General features: G+C 38.1%; 1 protein-coding gene across 1 annotated transcript in view; it reads left to right on the top strand.

Moving 5' to 3' along the window:
* The first annotated feature begins 16,385 nt into the window (after positions 1–16,385).
* Positions 16,386–17,060, top strand: part of HPSE2 (heparanase 2 (inactive)) — a 530,253-nt gene continuing 529,578 nt past the window's right edge. Inside the window, exon 1 of the mRNA XM_074339233.1 lies at positions 16,386–16,747. Coding sequence (XP_074195334.1) covers positions 16,458–16,747 — 290 coding nt within the window. The 5' untranslated portion in view covers positions 16,386–16,457. The remainder of the gene's footprint in view (positions 16,748–17,060) is intronic.

The following is a 17,060-nucleotide window of genomic DNA, read 5'->3' on the forward strand; positions in this document are numbered from 1 at the left end:
TTGAGAAATTTTTTTCCGTCATCTTCCTCCTCTCTCTTTTTTCCCCTAGAGTATTTTAAAGCAAATCTCAACATGTAATTTCACTTATAAATACTTCAGGATTCATCATTAACTCAGAGAACTTTTTATTTTTTTAAAATAAATTACCATGATGGCCTGAGTTTTTTCTATCTTTGATGTTATAGTTTTTGCTTAAAAGGAACTTTGATAATGGGAGGAATATAAGGAAGGAATGAAGGGAAAGTTGGTGTATGTATTTGGGGATATGGGGATCTAACGGCGAAGGTCAGAGTTGTTAAAGGGAATTTGAATCCCTCTTTTAAAATCAGATACAGATGATCAGATGATTCAAACCCTAATTGGTTACCCCTATGTAGGGTAGATGTTGAAGATAATTTGCCTTCATTGGTTGATGTGAGCTTTTGTCTGTTAGCTTTTATCTGTTCCTGCATGTGAGGTTTTTTCTGTGCTGTGATCAGGGGTTGAGAAAATTCCCCCTTTGGTCTCATTCTCCCGAGCAGAAGAGATGTGAGATGAAGCTACTGTTCTGTCTGTGCTGTGAGGTGATAGTTAGCTTAGGGTTAAAAAATTTCTATGGTGGGGGTGAGAGAATTCCCCCTTTGGTCTCATCCTCCTGAGTAGGGGAGATACCAGACGATGTTGCTTTCTGTCTGTTTCGCCCACATCAGCAGATGAAGTGAAGAAGTAGCTAAGTTATATCAGGATGACGTGACAGGCACGTTGCCAGGCCTTGTTGCTTATCTGGATAAATTGGCCCTTTGGCCGGATGGACAGCATTCATATCAGTAACTGCCGGACCCTCCCGGAACTGGCCATTCCCAGAGGGGGAGGAAGGAACAAGAACTTGGCTCTAAGATACATCTGAGAAAATATATAAGACAGACCTCAGTTGGCAGTGTAATTATTATTTCGTCATTTGTCATTGGTGATTTTTCATCATTCTAACTTCCATCCGCGGACCTGGTAAGGGCTGGCTGGTTCCCGGCCTCTCCAGTGTGGTTCCCCATGGTTAGCCTTCTTGAGAACTTGTTAGCATCTTGAAAACTTGTATGAAGCTTGCATCTTACAACATCAGAAGACGCCTTGACTTCTAACAACGACAACAACAGCAGCAGCATTCTTGGGAACTAACAAGCAGCGGTGTGGGAGATGCCTGAGTTTCTCTCAGCTGCAGCCTTGGCAAGGTTTTGATTTATGACTTTCCCAGTGCTGTTCTCCCCCAGTTTGGTGAGCTTTTGACATCTACTGTAATAGTCACTATCCTGTAGAGCTTGTTACTGCTTTTGGGTACTCCTTACTGGTGTTATTTGTATATTTAGCCAAGTGATTTTTGATCAATAGTAAACATATGTTGGGATCTCTTAAACTTATATGTATGTATATTCATTTGACATGACATTGTTATCAATGTATATAGTTTAGTCTTAACCACCTTTACTTTCTGACATTAGCATATTCTATTAATTGCCTTTGTCTTTTGCTATTGTACATTGCTAAATAAATTGATTAGGTATTAAATAAATAAATTAGCCCCATTCTAGTGTGTGTCCCTCCCCTTTCTTCCCCCCTCCTCTGCTCATCATTACACCCTGATATTGCCATATTGCAGTTATTATTTAATTTCACTTGTAGGCAGATGCTTTTCTGGGGTTTCCCAACACAGGTCCAGAGCTTGAGGACATTTTCACAAATATTCCATTAGGTATCACTAACAGGTAGGGTCTTTTGAAAAACATTAGTATAACCATGCAACCTATAGAACCATGTCACATACAATAATTAACGGAAAGTGCTTAATATTAAATAACCAAATTTCTAATTCCTTATGAATATTCTGAATTTTTTTCATTTTGTTTGAATCATGTTGGATTGGTTGATATATTTTAAAAGTCTCTTTTAATTTGAAGTGTCCCTTACCCCCTGCAGTTTTTTGTGGAAGAAACTACATCATTTGTCCTGTAGAATTTTCCTAAGTCTGGATTTTCCTGTAGATCGGTAGTTGAGTTGGGAGATCTAGGTTATTCCAACACCCCACGACTTATTTATAAATAATGCTGTGTTCTTTTACCAGGAATCACATCTTATCTAATTATCTCTCTTTTTTTAGTGTTATTTTCCCAAGGATCCGTGATTCCTCTTGGTGGGGAAATCTGTTCATTAAGGGTGCTCTTTGCTACTGTGTTGGTCCTTGTTTCAAGGCTATTTTAGTGGATAGAACTAGGAAATATGATTTTTAAAAGATAAAATACGTCCTGAATTCTTACCGTGTTTCCCCAAAAATAAGACTTCGCCAATCAGCTCTAATGTGTCTTTTGGATCAAAAATTAATATAAGACCCAGTATTATATTATATTATATTATATTATATTATACCCAGTCTTATAGTAAAATAAGATCGGGTCTTATATATTAATTTTTGCTCCAAAAGACGCATTAGAGCTGATGGTCCCGCTAGGTCTTATTTTCAGAGAAACACGGTAGTAGTACTTCCAATTCTAATTCAGTACTAAAGGATTCTTACTTAACCTCTTTTTGTTTGTTTTTTAAATAGTGTGTTATTCTAATTCTCTTTCATTTTTTTCTATGCTGAGAATTCTGGTCCTCATGGATATGATAGGATAAAATAGAATTTTACATGAAAGTTATAAAAGCTAATTTTCTTTATCCCACATTATACACATAATAGTCTAAAAATAATACCAACACTACCACTGACAATTGTGACTATTAGAGATGAATAAATTACTGGGCTTTAGAGTCACTTGAACTAGTTCCTCTGTGTGTAGTTAACCCCCCACTTGGATACATATGTAGGTTGCTTTGTTTCATTTGATTTTCAGTTTTTAAGGGCTGCTTTAAAATTTTTCTTTTATAATTCAGTAAAATATGGTTCTGCAGTAAAACAAGCTAATTTTAAAAGTTCGATATTTTTATACAATATCTTAATCCACTTGTACTTTGATTTTTGTCTGTTGGCTTCCAATGTAAGCAGTATTAAAATTAGCCAGATAACTTTTTCCATTTCCCCATTCCTCTCCCCCATTCCATTCCTTCTTCCCCAGCATTTGATTTGAAGTAATATCCTTTTATTCCCAGTTAATCAGCAAGCTTATTCTCCTTTTTTCGGACTTTCCCATTTTTTGATAGTTTTACTGGATCTACATTGCTAGAACATGCGGAATTTGATTGCTATATTCTCTCCCTTATAACTATCATTTAGTCTTAGTTCTTTAAGTAAATATATAGTTCATACATAGTTAATACAGTTCTTACATAGATGTCTCACCAGTTGTTTGGGTGGTCTAAAGTTTATTCTTTAATAGGTTTATCTGGAAGGACTCAGGAGAATAATATTCCTTGAGTTCTTAGGTGTCCCTAACAGCTTTTCTGTAGTTCACCTGAAAGTCAGTTTGGCCAGATATGAAAATCTTGGCAAATATTTTCTGTCCTTGAGTATCTTAAATATAGTATTTTATTGTTTCTCGGCATAAAGTGTTGAAAACTGATGATAAATCTGATTTCCTTTCCCTTGTAAATAACTTGGTCTTTTTGCCTACGACCAAAGGATATTTTCTTCCCTCCCCCCACCCCAGCTTTATTGAGCCAAAGGATATTTTCTTCTTTATCCAGTATTTTACTAGAATATGTCTAGCTATATTGGTCATTCTGTGATACAATGTATCCTTTCAATATGTAATTTTTTTCAATGAAGTTTTATGGAATTGTAGTTTTTCACATTTATTCTGTTCCATTGATTTGATTTTCTTCTTCAGGAACTCCTATTATATGTTTGTGAGATTTTTTTTTTTTTGACACTATTTTCTGTATTTGTCACTTTCTCTGATATTCTTTTTCATTTTTATTCTTTTGCGTTCTTTATCTCTTTTTCTCTTTTTTGATCTGTTTCTTTTAAGGTAGTATCTTTTATGCTTATTCACTCTTTCAGTTCCTTGGTCTTCATGTTCTTTGGGTCTTCTTTTTGGAAATGATATTTTTCTTTTGTTTTTAATTCTTCCCTGAGTTTTTTAAATTATGATTTATGCTCTACTTTCGTATCTTCTATGATTTTCTTAATTTTCTTTACTATATCTTGAAATATTAGGTTATAGTTATCACGGTCATGTCTTTTCTGGCATGATTATTATTTTTTATTTCTAGAGAATTATTCAACTTCTAGTTTCTTTTTTCTTACAATATTTTTGCATGAGGTTGATTCTTTTTTGTTGCTCATTTTTATGCAAAATTAGTTTTCCTGAACTTTTAGGAAGGAGAGGTGGGTTAGATCTCTCTCTCTCTCTCTCTCTCTCTCTCTCTCTCTCAATGAGCTCTTGCATTGTGTGTGTGTGTGTGTGTGTGTGTGTGTGTGTGTGTGTGTGTGTGTACCATTAAAAAATGGCCTGTTGCTTTCTGTCATATATGTTTTTGTTTGCCTCCTCCAATTTTATCTGCGATTTCTGGTGTGTTTTTTTTTTGCCTCAATTATCTATGTACTTTACAATGTAGATTATTTTCCCAAATGTTCTCCTCATTTTGGGGTTTTGTTTGTGGAAGAGTTGGCTGGTTGGTTTTGTGAGTTACTGGGCCAAGAGTGCTTCTGGCCCTTCAGACTTTCCGTGGACCCTTGAACCTAGCCACAGTCGGATTATACAACATCTTCCTAGTTTTCTCCTGCTGTTTTCAAATATGCCTGATGCTCTTTCCAGTGAGCATGTATTGGAGAGAGGGAGGGAGGAGGAGGGAGAAAATGAATGAATGAATGAATGAATGAGCGAATAAATAAATGAATATGAATAAACATAAACAAGAATTTATACACTTGAGTTAGGGGATTCTGAGAAAGCTTCAGGAGCCAGATGCTCTATGCCTTACTCTGTAAACATGTGCAGTATGCTCAGTAAAAGTGAACATAATCATGAATATAGACTTAATCTTTATATACTAATATATATTAAATTCAGAACCTATAGAGAAAATCAAATTATCAGTATTACTGAAAAAGGAAATCAAATCTGTTCTGTGCAAGATATATCCTCTGTTATAGAGAAAGGGGTATCATTTAGTTCGAGGAAGAAAAGATGATTAAAAGACATGCTACATTGATTTAAATATTTATTAACTCTGATTAAATATTAGGGCCTTACATAGACTGGGTCAGCATATCTGAATAATTAAGAGCTTAGTCTCTGGAATGACAGACCTAGATTTGAATCCCTAAACTATTGATTTTAAGTAAGTTACTTAATCTCACCAAATTTCAGTTTTTTCCCCTCTTTAAAATGAAACTATGAAACAAAATGAAGCTATGAGACCCTGACTATTAGAGTTACTGTAAAGATTAAATGAGGTAATGCGTCAAAATGCTTTGCACAGTGCCTGGTACTTAAGTGCTCAAGAAAGTTCTTATTTTAAGTGTTATTCTTTGTCAGCATGAGAGGGTAGATGGATTTCATACCTGAGATGATGAAGGAAGGGCTTACAGTGACATCAGCTTTATTTTCATATTGCGTCTTCCTCTGGCAAAAATAGTTTTTGCCTGTTTGTCTGCCTATAGGGTATTGTGTGCTTATTTTTTTTTCTGTAATAATATTTTGTTTTGATGCTAGCATGCCTTGCACACAGTGGGTATTAAGTAAATATCTGATAACCATTTTTGTCTTCACAGAATACGAGTAGCACATTACTTGTCTTTAGACAATTTGGTTAAAACTCAGGTGGGCCATGCCCAATTTTGTCTTCCTGAAGTTCATGCTTTTTACCACCTGGACGTGCAGACTTCCCAGCAACTGGGTTTTTTTTTTCTCTACCTGGTGCTGGCTGTTGCTAGGTTTGAGATTGCTGCTTCATCTATTATTACTCTCACAAAGACACATCTATGGGCATTCATTTTCATGATGTTTCTGAGTGATCTATTCCATATTTAACAATTGTTTATTCACCGTCAGCAACAGAAACCCTGGAACTTCATATTGCTTGCAGGGTTTACCCAGTCAATTTTTGTCTTCTTTGGCTTCAACGCATTATTTTATCAATGACATAGTAGTAGTTTCCTTTCTCCCTTCTTCCCATGGGGTGTATGTTAAGTGCTTGCTATGTGGAATGAAGAAATGAGGTTCACTAAAAATGTAAAGAACTGAAGAAGTTTCAGCACTTAATTGCTAAAACATAGATACATTCAGCCAAGAGGAGCTGAGCAGAGTTAGTTGTGGAAATCTTTTCTATAATAACGGAGCACAGGTTCTATTCGCTGTCCCCTCAAATAATGCTTCTCAGACTTTACATCTGAATTTAATCACTTGGGGAACTTTTAAAAATGTAGATTCTAATTTGATAGGTTTGGAGTAGAGCCTGAGACACTGCCTTTCTAACCAGATCCCAGGTTATGCTATTGCTGCTAGATCTGTGGACCACACTCTGAACAGCAAGGCCTTAGAACAGAAGTATGATCTGACCAGATATGCAATGAACTATTAAAACACATTTTGCCTTCCATTTACATTTTTATGGACACTAATTGTATAAAATGGAGTTGACAAGTTATTTATATTAAATGTAAATATCAAAGATAAATGACAGGAAGATCTATTTACAGATTTTAGCTTCACTGAGGATGGATTAGGAAGCATATTTAAATTAGTATTAAATGTTTAGTTTAGCCATTAATTTTTTTTCTGACATTGTTGGACATTTTATTTTTACCTGTACCCCCATGAATTATTACAACCATGTAAATTAGATCACTGTTCTTAATTTACATATAAAGAAATTGCAATTCAGGGAAGTTAAACAACTTCCTTAGTAACTAGTAAAGCTGGGATGAACTTAGGTCTGACCTCAAATCTCATTCATTTGGCATTGCAGTAAGCTGCCTTCCTAAAATTGTTTTTCTGGGAAATGGGCTTTATATAAATATTTAAAAATGTCTTGTGGACCCCTCCAAATGAGTTTGTATGTTTATCTATCTGGGAAAGATAGTTTAGCTTCGTGAGTCTACAGAGTTCTGTGACATAGTGGTGATGGAAGGTGTGTGTGTGTGTGTGTGTGTGTGTGTGTGTGTACACACTCATATTTTCCTCAAATGAGATGCAATCTTGTAAGGAGATATTTACTCATCTCTAAAACCTGAGGCCTGAAATAAAAGATCTCCAAGATTCCTTCAAGCCTACATATCCTATGATATATGTGATATTTTTGTTTTTGAAAATGGATTGTGAGATAAGTGGGGGGGATTTGAAACATTTCTACCAGCAGATGGCACTCCAACATTTCTCAGCAGGCAACCGTTGGCTATTCCCAAAGAAGAAACTAGACAAAACTGGGAACAAGAAAACAACAGCAACAACCCCCCCAACTCATTAAAGTATGAAATATGTCAGTTGTAATTGTGATGGAAAATGTATCAGGTAAAGACCCCTGTATATTAATATGAAGTCATATTAATGACTACAAATTAATATGAAGTACAATTAATATGAGTACAAATTAATATGGAGTACAGATTAATATGAAGTCATAATCCCTCACAGTGCTCCATGGCACTTTTCACCATACTCTATGATAGCACTTATCGAATGGATTTGTATTTGTTAACCTGTTCATTTTCCCAGCTAGACTGTGAGGTTTTCAAGGGCAAGATTATTCTTTGGATCCCAAGGCGGGTGGGGGATGGGGGGGTGGGGTGGGCAGGCACACTACCTAGCCCATAGTCAGGACTCAATAAATATTTCTCCCTTTTATTCCACCCAAGATTGGTTAAGTATTGCTTTGAATGCAGGAGAATGTTTAAGAAAATTGGTCCATGCAAAGGCTCTTTTTTCCCCCTTTTAACAATTACCTATAGGCATTGACTCTAATGTGTGTGATGTATGTCCTTTGTTATTTTTGTATTCTTATAAAATATAGTTTTTTTTTTGTGTGTGTGTGTTTTGTTTTTACTAATGTTATTATGCTATAGACCTCTTTGCGTGTGTGTGTTTCTCACATATCATTGTATTTAAACACATTCCATGTTGTTGTATGTACATTTAATTCGTTGATTCTAACTGCTGCCCTCATTATTTTATTTGTCCATTTCCTTTGGACGGACATCTAGGTACCTTCGATTCCTCAGTATTAAAATCAATGCTTTATTGACCATTCTCATTCGAGTCTTCGTATGAACCTTTCATGAGTTGCTTGGGAGTTGATGCCCATTGTGGGATTTCTGGGTCTTAGGGAGTACGCAGGCATAATTTAACTAAATATTGCCAGGCCACACTCCAGAATGGCCTAACCAGTTTACACTCTCATCAGAATGCAAGAAGGTGCCCCTCTCCCCACATCCACAATTAGTGTTATCAAATATTCAAATTTCGCCAATCGGATGGTGTAAAGTGAAAACATTTCTTGAATGAAGGAATAATCAGTTGAGAATCTATTAAAGCTAATAGGATGTGTGATACTTACTTGCATAGTTTTACCTCTTTGAGGATGATCCCTCTCGAGCTGAACTTCCGTTGTCTAAACTTAGGAACAGAATAGACTTCAATAATTTTTTGAGATACCCCTTATTATTTGAAATCTTGCTCCTCATTACCTGTAACCTAGGAATCAAATAGATTCGAATAGCATGGTATCCCTTGTCATCTAAATTTGCTCTCTGAAACTAGAAACCAATATCAGAGGTGTATAGCACAGGATCCAGGAGATGCTGAGGCCTCACTCCAAATCAGTTATCAGAATATCTGAGGGTACCCCAGACATGATTATTTATAAAAAGCTCCTCAGGTGATTTTCATGTGTGGTCAGGGCTGAGAGTCACTGACTTAGACTCTCAAGTTACTTCTGAAAAGGAAAATCTTTCTAAGTCTTTAAACACAGTATTGTGCAGGCAAGGCTTCAAAAAATCAAAAGAGAAATTTGAAATTTAAGTGCCTGATGAAAATGAAAGTTACTTTCTCAAGGTTGTAGCACATCAATGTCTCTAGGTGACCAGAACGACTAGGAGAATTGACAAATTTGGTGCGAGTTAAGGCTGGTAATGTTTAATACATGGGTATTGAACTAAGGAAGGACTTGTATCTGCTTAAGTGGGGACAGAACTACTCCAAAGAATTAGGGATCTAGATGGTAATTCAAGCAGAGGTAAAATACTCAGTTGAGTGAGTATGTACAAATAAAATCTATCAGCTGATTTTGATTATTGAGAAGTAGACTGAACCTGTGGTAGGCTTTCTGTTTGGAAGGTCATTATTTAACTTTCATTATTACAAACTAAGCACATTAGGGTATTTAAAGTGGTCAAAATGTGTGGGATATAAAACTGAAAGCAAGAAATGAACAAGACAAACAGACAAAAACTCATAGACACAGACAACAGTGTGGGGATTACTAGAGGGAAAGTGGGGAGGGGACGAGGAAGAAAAGGGTAAAGGGCATCAAATATATGGTGACTGAAGGGGATTTGACTTTGGGTGGTGAATACACAATGTGATATACAGATGATGTATTATAGAATTGTACACTTGAAACCTATATAATTTTATTAACCAATGTCATCTCAATAAATTTAAAAAATAGAACTAAAAAAGATTTTTAAAGGTCAAAGTGTGCCATTAGCCTAGGGAACAAAAGAAAATGCAGTCCTAGCTAGTCACTTTTTTGGGGTCAACAAACACACTTGTGTTCCAGACAAATGTTTTATTACAAGACCAGATTCTCAACGTTGAGACTAAAATAGATGGTATGCTTAGGTAAATATATATCACGTACATATTTTGCTTTCTTAGAAATTATCTTCAGAATTAATTCTTAGAATTGTCTGACTAGGAAAGTAATCTAGTGTGAACTATTAACAACTTATAGTTGTTTGAAGGTATGTATAAACAATTTATAGTTAATGAAGCTATAGAACATGTGAAAGGCAATCTGAATTTTTGTTCTGGGATATTATGGGCATATCACATACATACATATAACTTTAATCTGTAAAAGTTCTGGGGCATTTTCCATAACAAACATACCAAAAGCATAGTCTAGTTTTCAGACAGTAGAGCTGGCTGTAGTCTCAGGTTCTTCAAGAAACAGCATTTTGAACTTTTTGACTCTTGATTCCTTACCTGAATTATGAGGATGAAGCTTGTCCTATCTATGCTATGAGCATAAAATGGAATCATATACATGATATCAGGTTATTAATATACTAGTTTATGTTATTTGAAAACCTTAGGTTTCAGGTGTATAAATTTCTTCCTACCTTATGTATGCAAATTACATTTATTTCCACAATAAAACCCAACCAATGAAAATGATAGTGGAGTAGCAGTTATGTGCCAGGAGCTAAAGAAATTACCTCATTTAATTCTCACAGCCACACATGGAGGGAAGTATACTTATGCCTATATTATAGTTGGGAAAATAGCAAGAATAAATGACTTGTTGAACAAAGTTCACATGAGCAGATAATAAATTAACTAGGTTTTAATCAAAGTCTGTTGAACTCCAAAGCCCATGAAATTTGCAGTACAACGTGATGCTTTTCAGGACTTACCTGAATGTACAAAGGCAAAATGGGCTAGGATGGCAAAGTGACTCAACAATGAATGTGACTAAAGATGTGAATACCTTTCATCTATTTTTTGTTATTTGGTTTTCCACCTATAGCAGTTCCTCAAATAACTGTCATCCCTGCCCCCAAACATGCTAAGGGATTTCAAACTGAATTGAGACAACTACATTTATTATAGTTATTATCTTCCCCACATACGAGGTCTAACAATTAAGTTCGTGAATCTGCCACCGTGCACTTACATTGGCAGCACTGTACAAACAGCTCGGTAAGGTTTTATAACCTTGGTATATCAGTGTCTCACAGCTGTGTTTGTGTCAGCATGTGGCGATGTCTTGCTGAGTGGCGTTCATTATTGTTGTGTGTTTTTGTGTGCCATTGCGAGAATGTCTGAGCTTGAATTAGAGCAAAGAACAAACATTACATTTCTTGTTAAGCTTGGCAAGAGCGGAAATGAAATCAGGGACATGTTAGTCCAAGTTTATGGGGATAATGCCACAAAGAAAATGGCAGTGTACAAATGGATTAAACGTTTTTCTGAGGGAAAAAAACGTGTCACTGATGAAGAGAGGTCAGGACGGCCAGTAACAAGCAGAACTGACGAACACATTGCAAAAAGTTGTTGAATTGTGTGTCAGAATCGTCGGCTGACTGTGAGAAGCATAACAGACTGAGTAAACATCAATAAAGAAACAGGAAAATCTTAACTGAAAATCTTGGCATGAGAAAGGTGTGTGCAAAAATGGTCCCGTAGGAGTTCACCAATGAACAAAGGTAGAGGAGAGTCGAAGTTTACCATGACTTTTTGGAGAGGCAAGATGATGTTTTGAGCCGTGTTATCACTGGTGATGAAGTATGAGTGTACCAATACGACCCTGAAACAAAGCGTCAAAGTGCACAATGGAAGCCCGCCAATTCTCCACGGCCAAAAAAGTTCTGTCAGTCCAAATCAAGAGTCAAAATGATGTTCTAACCTTTTTTGATATCAGAGGGATTATTCATTACTAATTTGTACCATCTGGACAAACAGTTAACCAAGTTTACTACTTGGAAGTGATGAAAAGGCTGCCTGAAAAAGTTAGACGAAAACGACCTGAACTTTTCTCCAACAATTTATGGCTCTTGCATCATGACAATACACCAGCTCACACGGCACTGTCTGTGAAGGAGTTTTTAGCCAGTAAACAAATAACTGTATTGGAACACCCTCCTCACTCACCTGATCTGGCCTCCAATGACTTCTTTCTTTAGCTGAAGATAAAGGGAATATTGAAAGGAAGACATTTTGATGACATTCAAGACATCGAGGGTCATATGATGACAGCTCTGATGGCCATTCCAGAAAAAGAGTTCCAAAATTGCTTTGAAGGGTGGACTAGGCGCTGGCTTTGGTGCACAGCTTCCCAATGGGAGTACTTCAAAGGTGACCCTAGTTATATTCAGCAATGAATTATGGAGCACTTTTTCTAAGATGAGTTCGCAAACTTAGTTGTCAGACCTCGTGTGTTTACTGCTTGATGTCAACAATGGGAACAAAAACCATCTAGCTAGAGTTTTCCTATATAATGAGGTAGAACAATCATAAAGTTATGAATTTCTTTTGCCTTCAACTTTCCATATGATGAAAATGTTGCCATTCCTTGCTCTTCCTAGCAGGACAGAGACACAGTGTTTGTTATTCCTCAGCACTGTGCTTTGCCCACTCCTGTCTCCCCTCTCCTAGTGGAAAATTGAAAGCAGCATGTAAAACCTACTTAAATTTTCTTCTTTTTTTCAGATGCTAATCACAGGCAGAAGAGCCTGCATGGTTAAAACATGTGGTATGTATCTTTATTATAACTTTTATTTTATTACTGCATTTATTGACATCACATTTGATAGAATCGACCTTTTGTTTCAAGTTTATCACAGAGTTATTTGTATTTAATTTAATTCTTGCTATAGTCATCATCTGACAGGATGTATCTGTGGCAAGTATGGGAGAGAGGGAATAAGAATTAACAATAAACAAATTGTACAATCGGTATACTGTTTTAGAACTCATAAAGTACTTCCTCCATAAATAACCTTATTCGATTCTAACTCTACTCTAGGATATTATATTAACTTTACAGAGTAGGCAGCTGAAGCTTAGAATAGTTAAAAAATTTACCCAAGATCACAAAGCTAGAATCTGGCAAAGTCAGGACTTAAACTTAGGTCTTGAACTCCTAGTCAAAGGTTTTTGTCCATTATACACTGACAAATTGTTAGAGGGTATGCAGTATTTTAGCCATATACAGTGGAGTGTGGTGGTTAAGAACACAGACATATTGTGTTTCCCCAAAAAGAAGACCTAGCCAGACCATCAGCTCTAATGCATCTTTTGGAGCAAAAATTAGTATAAAACCCAGTCTTATTTTACTATAAGACCTGGTATAATATAATATAATATAATATAATATAATATAATATAATATAATATAATACCATATTTCCATTAGTCTGAGATGAAGTGATAAAAACATTAGTGATTTTTCATGAAGTTAAATTTATTCAGTATAAACACTTGCTTTTTATTTTCACATATTTCAGCTTTTTTTTGTTTTTTTTTGTTTTGGCTGTTAAAATGTTCTTTTCTTTTGGGAAGTAATAGTGATAAGTAGTTGATAGATTTTTTTAAAGGACCTTCCTAGACAAAATAAAAAGTTGGCAAGTATATGTCAGCTCTTCCCCACTAATTAATATTTATTTTGACATCCCATACTGTAGAAATCACTGAATCAGTTTAATCTTCAAGATTTCTTACAGGTCTGGGGATCTAGACTCCTAGATATCAAAGGAATTTATCTATCAGGTATACTCAGTAACAGCAGGCAGAGCATTTCCAAGAAGAACTTCAATGCATCCAGTAATTCATATTTCATGTAGAGATCCCATTCTTGTCCCCTAGGGAATTACAGTCTAAGACAGAACAGAGATGCAGATTGTTGTCACCCAGCACACAGAAGATAGGATAGAAATCTCATTCTAATAGACAGATTAATAATGGGCTATTTACAGCATCTAATTTAGGGTTAGATGGGAGGCAAGACAAAAGCCATGCTATGAGGAATGGAGGCCAACTGGAAAGAGTAGCCCTGTGGAGATCTGTACCCAAACTAGAGCAAAGAACCAAACAACAATCAGGTCGTCTTGGAGTCAACCAGGACTATCTGAAACTCCTTAAATGTTACTGAATTGCTTTCTTTGCCTCGATGTCCTGAATATGGACTTGACTATAGAATTTCAGTGGCTAGACTAGAGAGAGAGTTTTCATCAGGAATTAAAAAAACCCCACTTCGTATTGTTTTGATTTTTAGACTACGTACAGGTTCTGATGAAAACATTAAATATGGGTTAAAGTGGTTAGGCCACCAAATAATTACAGAATAGTTGGGTCAGTAGGCACAAATTGTGAATAAAATTCATAATTAAGCAGATTCTCATTATACCCAATTCATCCTTAGTCACAAGAGTAGGCAGTTTTTTGAAAGGTTAATTATAAACAGGTAGTGGGTGAGTGATTATTTTATTCAAGTGGTCTTCCTCTGGTTCCTGTTAATGTGGCTTGTTTAAAAGTACATTCACTTGTAAGCCAGGGGATGTTTAGGCCCTTGGAAAATCTGGCTGTTCGTTAAAAATATATAGTAATTGGTTTTAATTCTGAATATAGCAATAATTCTGAATTTGCAAGGTAAGTATTTCCTGGAGGAGATGACCAGGAAAATGCTAATAACTGGGAAAACAAATTACTGAACAGAAACCTAACACAAAATTTAGTGTGACAAAAGTATTTATTTTTTCACATTTTTCTTGAGAGCAGTATATGATTTTAGTGTGTTGATCATGATTTGCTTTACCAATAATTTATTTCACAGACATTTATTGAATGCTTACTAAGTGCCTGAGTTTGGAGATGCAAAGATACATTAAAATCTTTGCTCACCAGGCTGTCACCATCTCTAGGAGGTGCTCAGTGCATATTTTAAAATTACAGTAATTTCTACTGGAACTCATACCATACCACACACCCAAGCAGAGAAACATACACATATTTTAAAGGATCTAGGCGTGTTAGAAATTTTTAGGACCCGAGGAAGCAGGCCTTAGGGACCTTATTACTTCAGTATATGGCATTTTGGTCTTTAAAGTCATCTTTAAATAATGTGCCTTGGGTTTTCTTTCTCCTTTGGCCTCATTTTATGTAGTCCTGCTTCTAGAAGGTCTGAATGGCACTTCCCAGTCTAACCCAACCTAACTTCTGGATTTCCTGGTTGCTTAGTTTGGTAGGAAGCTCCTCCACGAACTTCAGTTGAAGACCATCTACTCCAGCCCATTTCAGATTCCTTAATCCTCTCGAGGGGAGGGAAAGGGAGACAGGTTGCCATTTCAGTCTTTGTGGGCTCTAAGATTGCCTTTTGTGCGTCCACCTTGGGGAAAACATTTGCTCTGCATTTTATAGTTTTGCCTGTTCGATACCAGGAAGCCCTGGGACGCTTATGTGGACCCACAGTGCATAAAGTAGTTCTCTTAAATCTTCCCAGTAGAAGGCCCATGTTGTTCCAGAAAGAAGCCGAAAGTGGGCCCTACGGTCTAACTGCACAAACTGGGCCTGGCCTTTCCCCCCCCGCACTTTGGTCTGGGACGCTGGGTCCGAGCTGAGAGGTGCTATGGGTCCGGGATCCGTGAGCTAGGGCAGGTGGTGCACCACGCTGTTCCAGGCTATGCATCCTGGGGCTACAAGTGGGCGGACTCCGGCTGACTTCGGGCTGAGTTTGAAAACCCAACTGCTGTCGAATCCGTTCCTTTCCGGCACCATAAAGGCGCCCTTCTCGGCAGCAGGGGCAGTCCCAAGGTGGACCTCGTTAGGGGTTGGAGGGGTGGCTCTGCTTGTGCAGTGGAGTGGTCAAGTAGTGAGTGGTTTAGATGGGCGCTGGGCCGCCCAGACTATCCAAGCACAGACCAGGTTGCTTTGACTTGGCCTAAGTCACCGTATATTGAAGACCCCGAGACACTTTCGCTTCGGCTGCAGGCAGAACGGAGCTACGCGCAGCCTGGGCCCCTTTGCCCCTTCGGACGAATAAACCCTTTGACCTGGTCACTCTGTGTAGTCTTTCTGGCTACTCTTTGCCCTGTCGAGGTCACAGGATGCCCATCGCGTCGTAGAGGTCCCGACTTGTGTCCATGGCGTCTTCCTCTGCACTCTGTGCTTTGGCAGGAATCACAGTCGCCGCCGCAGGAACCCTCTGCAACGTAACCACCCTTGCTTTGCAGCTTCAACCCAAAGGGAAGGGCCCGGAGCGGACTAAATGCCTGACGCTATCGGGACAAACGGGCGCGCGGCTGGTGAGGACTCGACTTCAGCGCGCTCAGGGCTGGCGCTGGGGCTTTCGAATAGGGATCGGAGCTAGAACCGCCCTCCCCAGACCCTCGCAGGGAGGGAAGTAAAAACAAGACGCCCCGCCCCGTACCCGAAACTTACAGCAGTCCTGTTTCGATCCCTCCCTCCGCTTCCAGACCCGAGAGGGTTAAATCAGGAGGGTACAACGCCACCCCTTCCTCCTACTTCCCGCCTCTCCCACCCACCCCCTTACCTTTAAAAAGTTAAAAAATGTCTGCAGTGGAAATCTCTTAAAGGGGCGGTGCTGGTGAACGAGTACTCTTGGCACGAGTCGCTGAGAAGGCTGGCTAGGGGCGTGAGTTCGCTCCACCAGCACCAAAACACAGAAGAAAAAAAAAAAGAAAAAAAAAAGAGAAGGGGGGGAAGGAAGGGAAAAAAGGGGGGGAAAGCAGACAGACACACACTTTAGATAAGGACAATTAGTCACCAGCGAGACCCTGTAGGAAGAGAGGTTTAAATCAGAGGGATTTAATGAGGGTGCTCTGTGCCTTCCCTGAAGCCATGCCCTCCAGCAGCTCCCGCCCCCCCGCGTGCCTAGCCCCGGTGGCTCTCTTCTTGGCTCTGTTGCTCCATCTCTTCCTTTCCTCCCAAGCTGGAGACAGGAGACCCTTGCCTGTAGACAGAGCTCCAGGTTTGAAGGAAAAGACCCTGATTCTACTTGATGTGAGCACCAAGAACCCAGTCAGGACAGTCCATGAGAACTTCCTCTCTCTGCAGCTGGACCCGTCCATCATTCATGATGGCTGGCTCGATTTCTTAAGGTAAGGCAGGGGCTTCGATGGATCATTTTTTTTTTTTTTAAGTAACAACCCCCACCCCTTCCTATCCCCCATTCCAAAGGGGGAAGAAGAAGAAGAGAATAAGCCAAGCGGATCTCTCAAAGAGAAGAAAGGAGGTTTTCCTCCTCCTGGAATATTTGCTGTGAGGCTGTAACTGGTGATTGAGAAAAGCAGTGTTTTCTATTAAGATGCACATGTTTGCAATGCAGAAGGCATTTCAGAAACTTATCAGTTATGACTGAAAAAAATGTTGTGCTTACATATATCCACAATTAGCCTGCCTCCCCGTCTCCTG

Source organism: Rhinolophus sinicus, linkage group LG07, assembly GCF_036562045.2.
Source record: "Rhinolophus sinicus isolate RSC01 linkage group LG07, ASM3656204v1, whole genome shotgun sequence".
In the NCBI taxonomy this organism is placed as follows: Eukaryota; Metazoa; Chordata; class Mammalia; order Chiroptera; family Rhinolophidae; genus Rhinolophus; species Rhinolophus sinicus.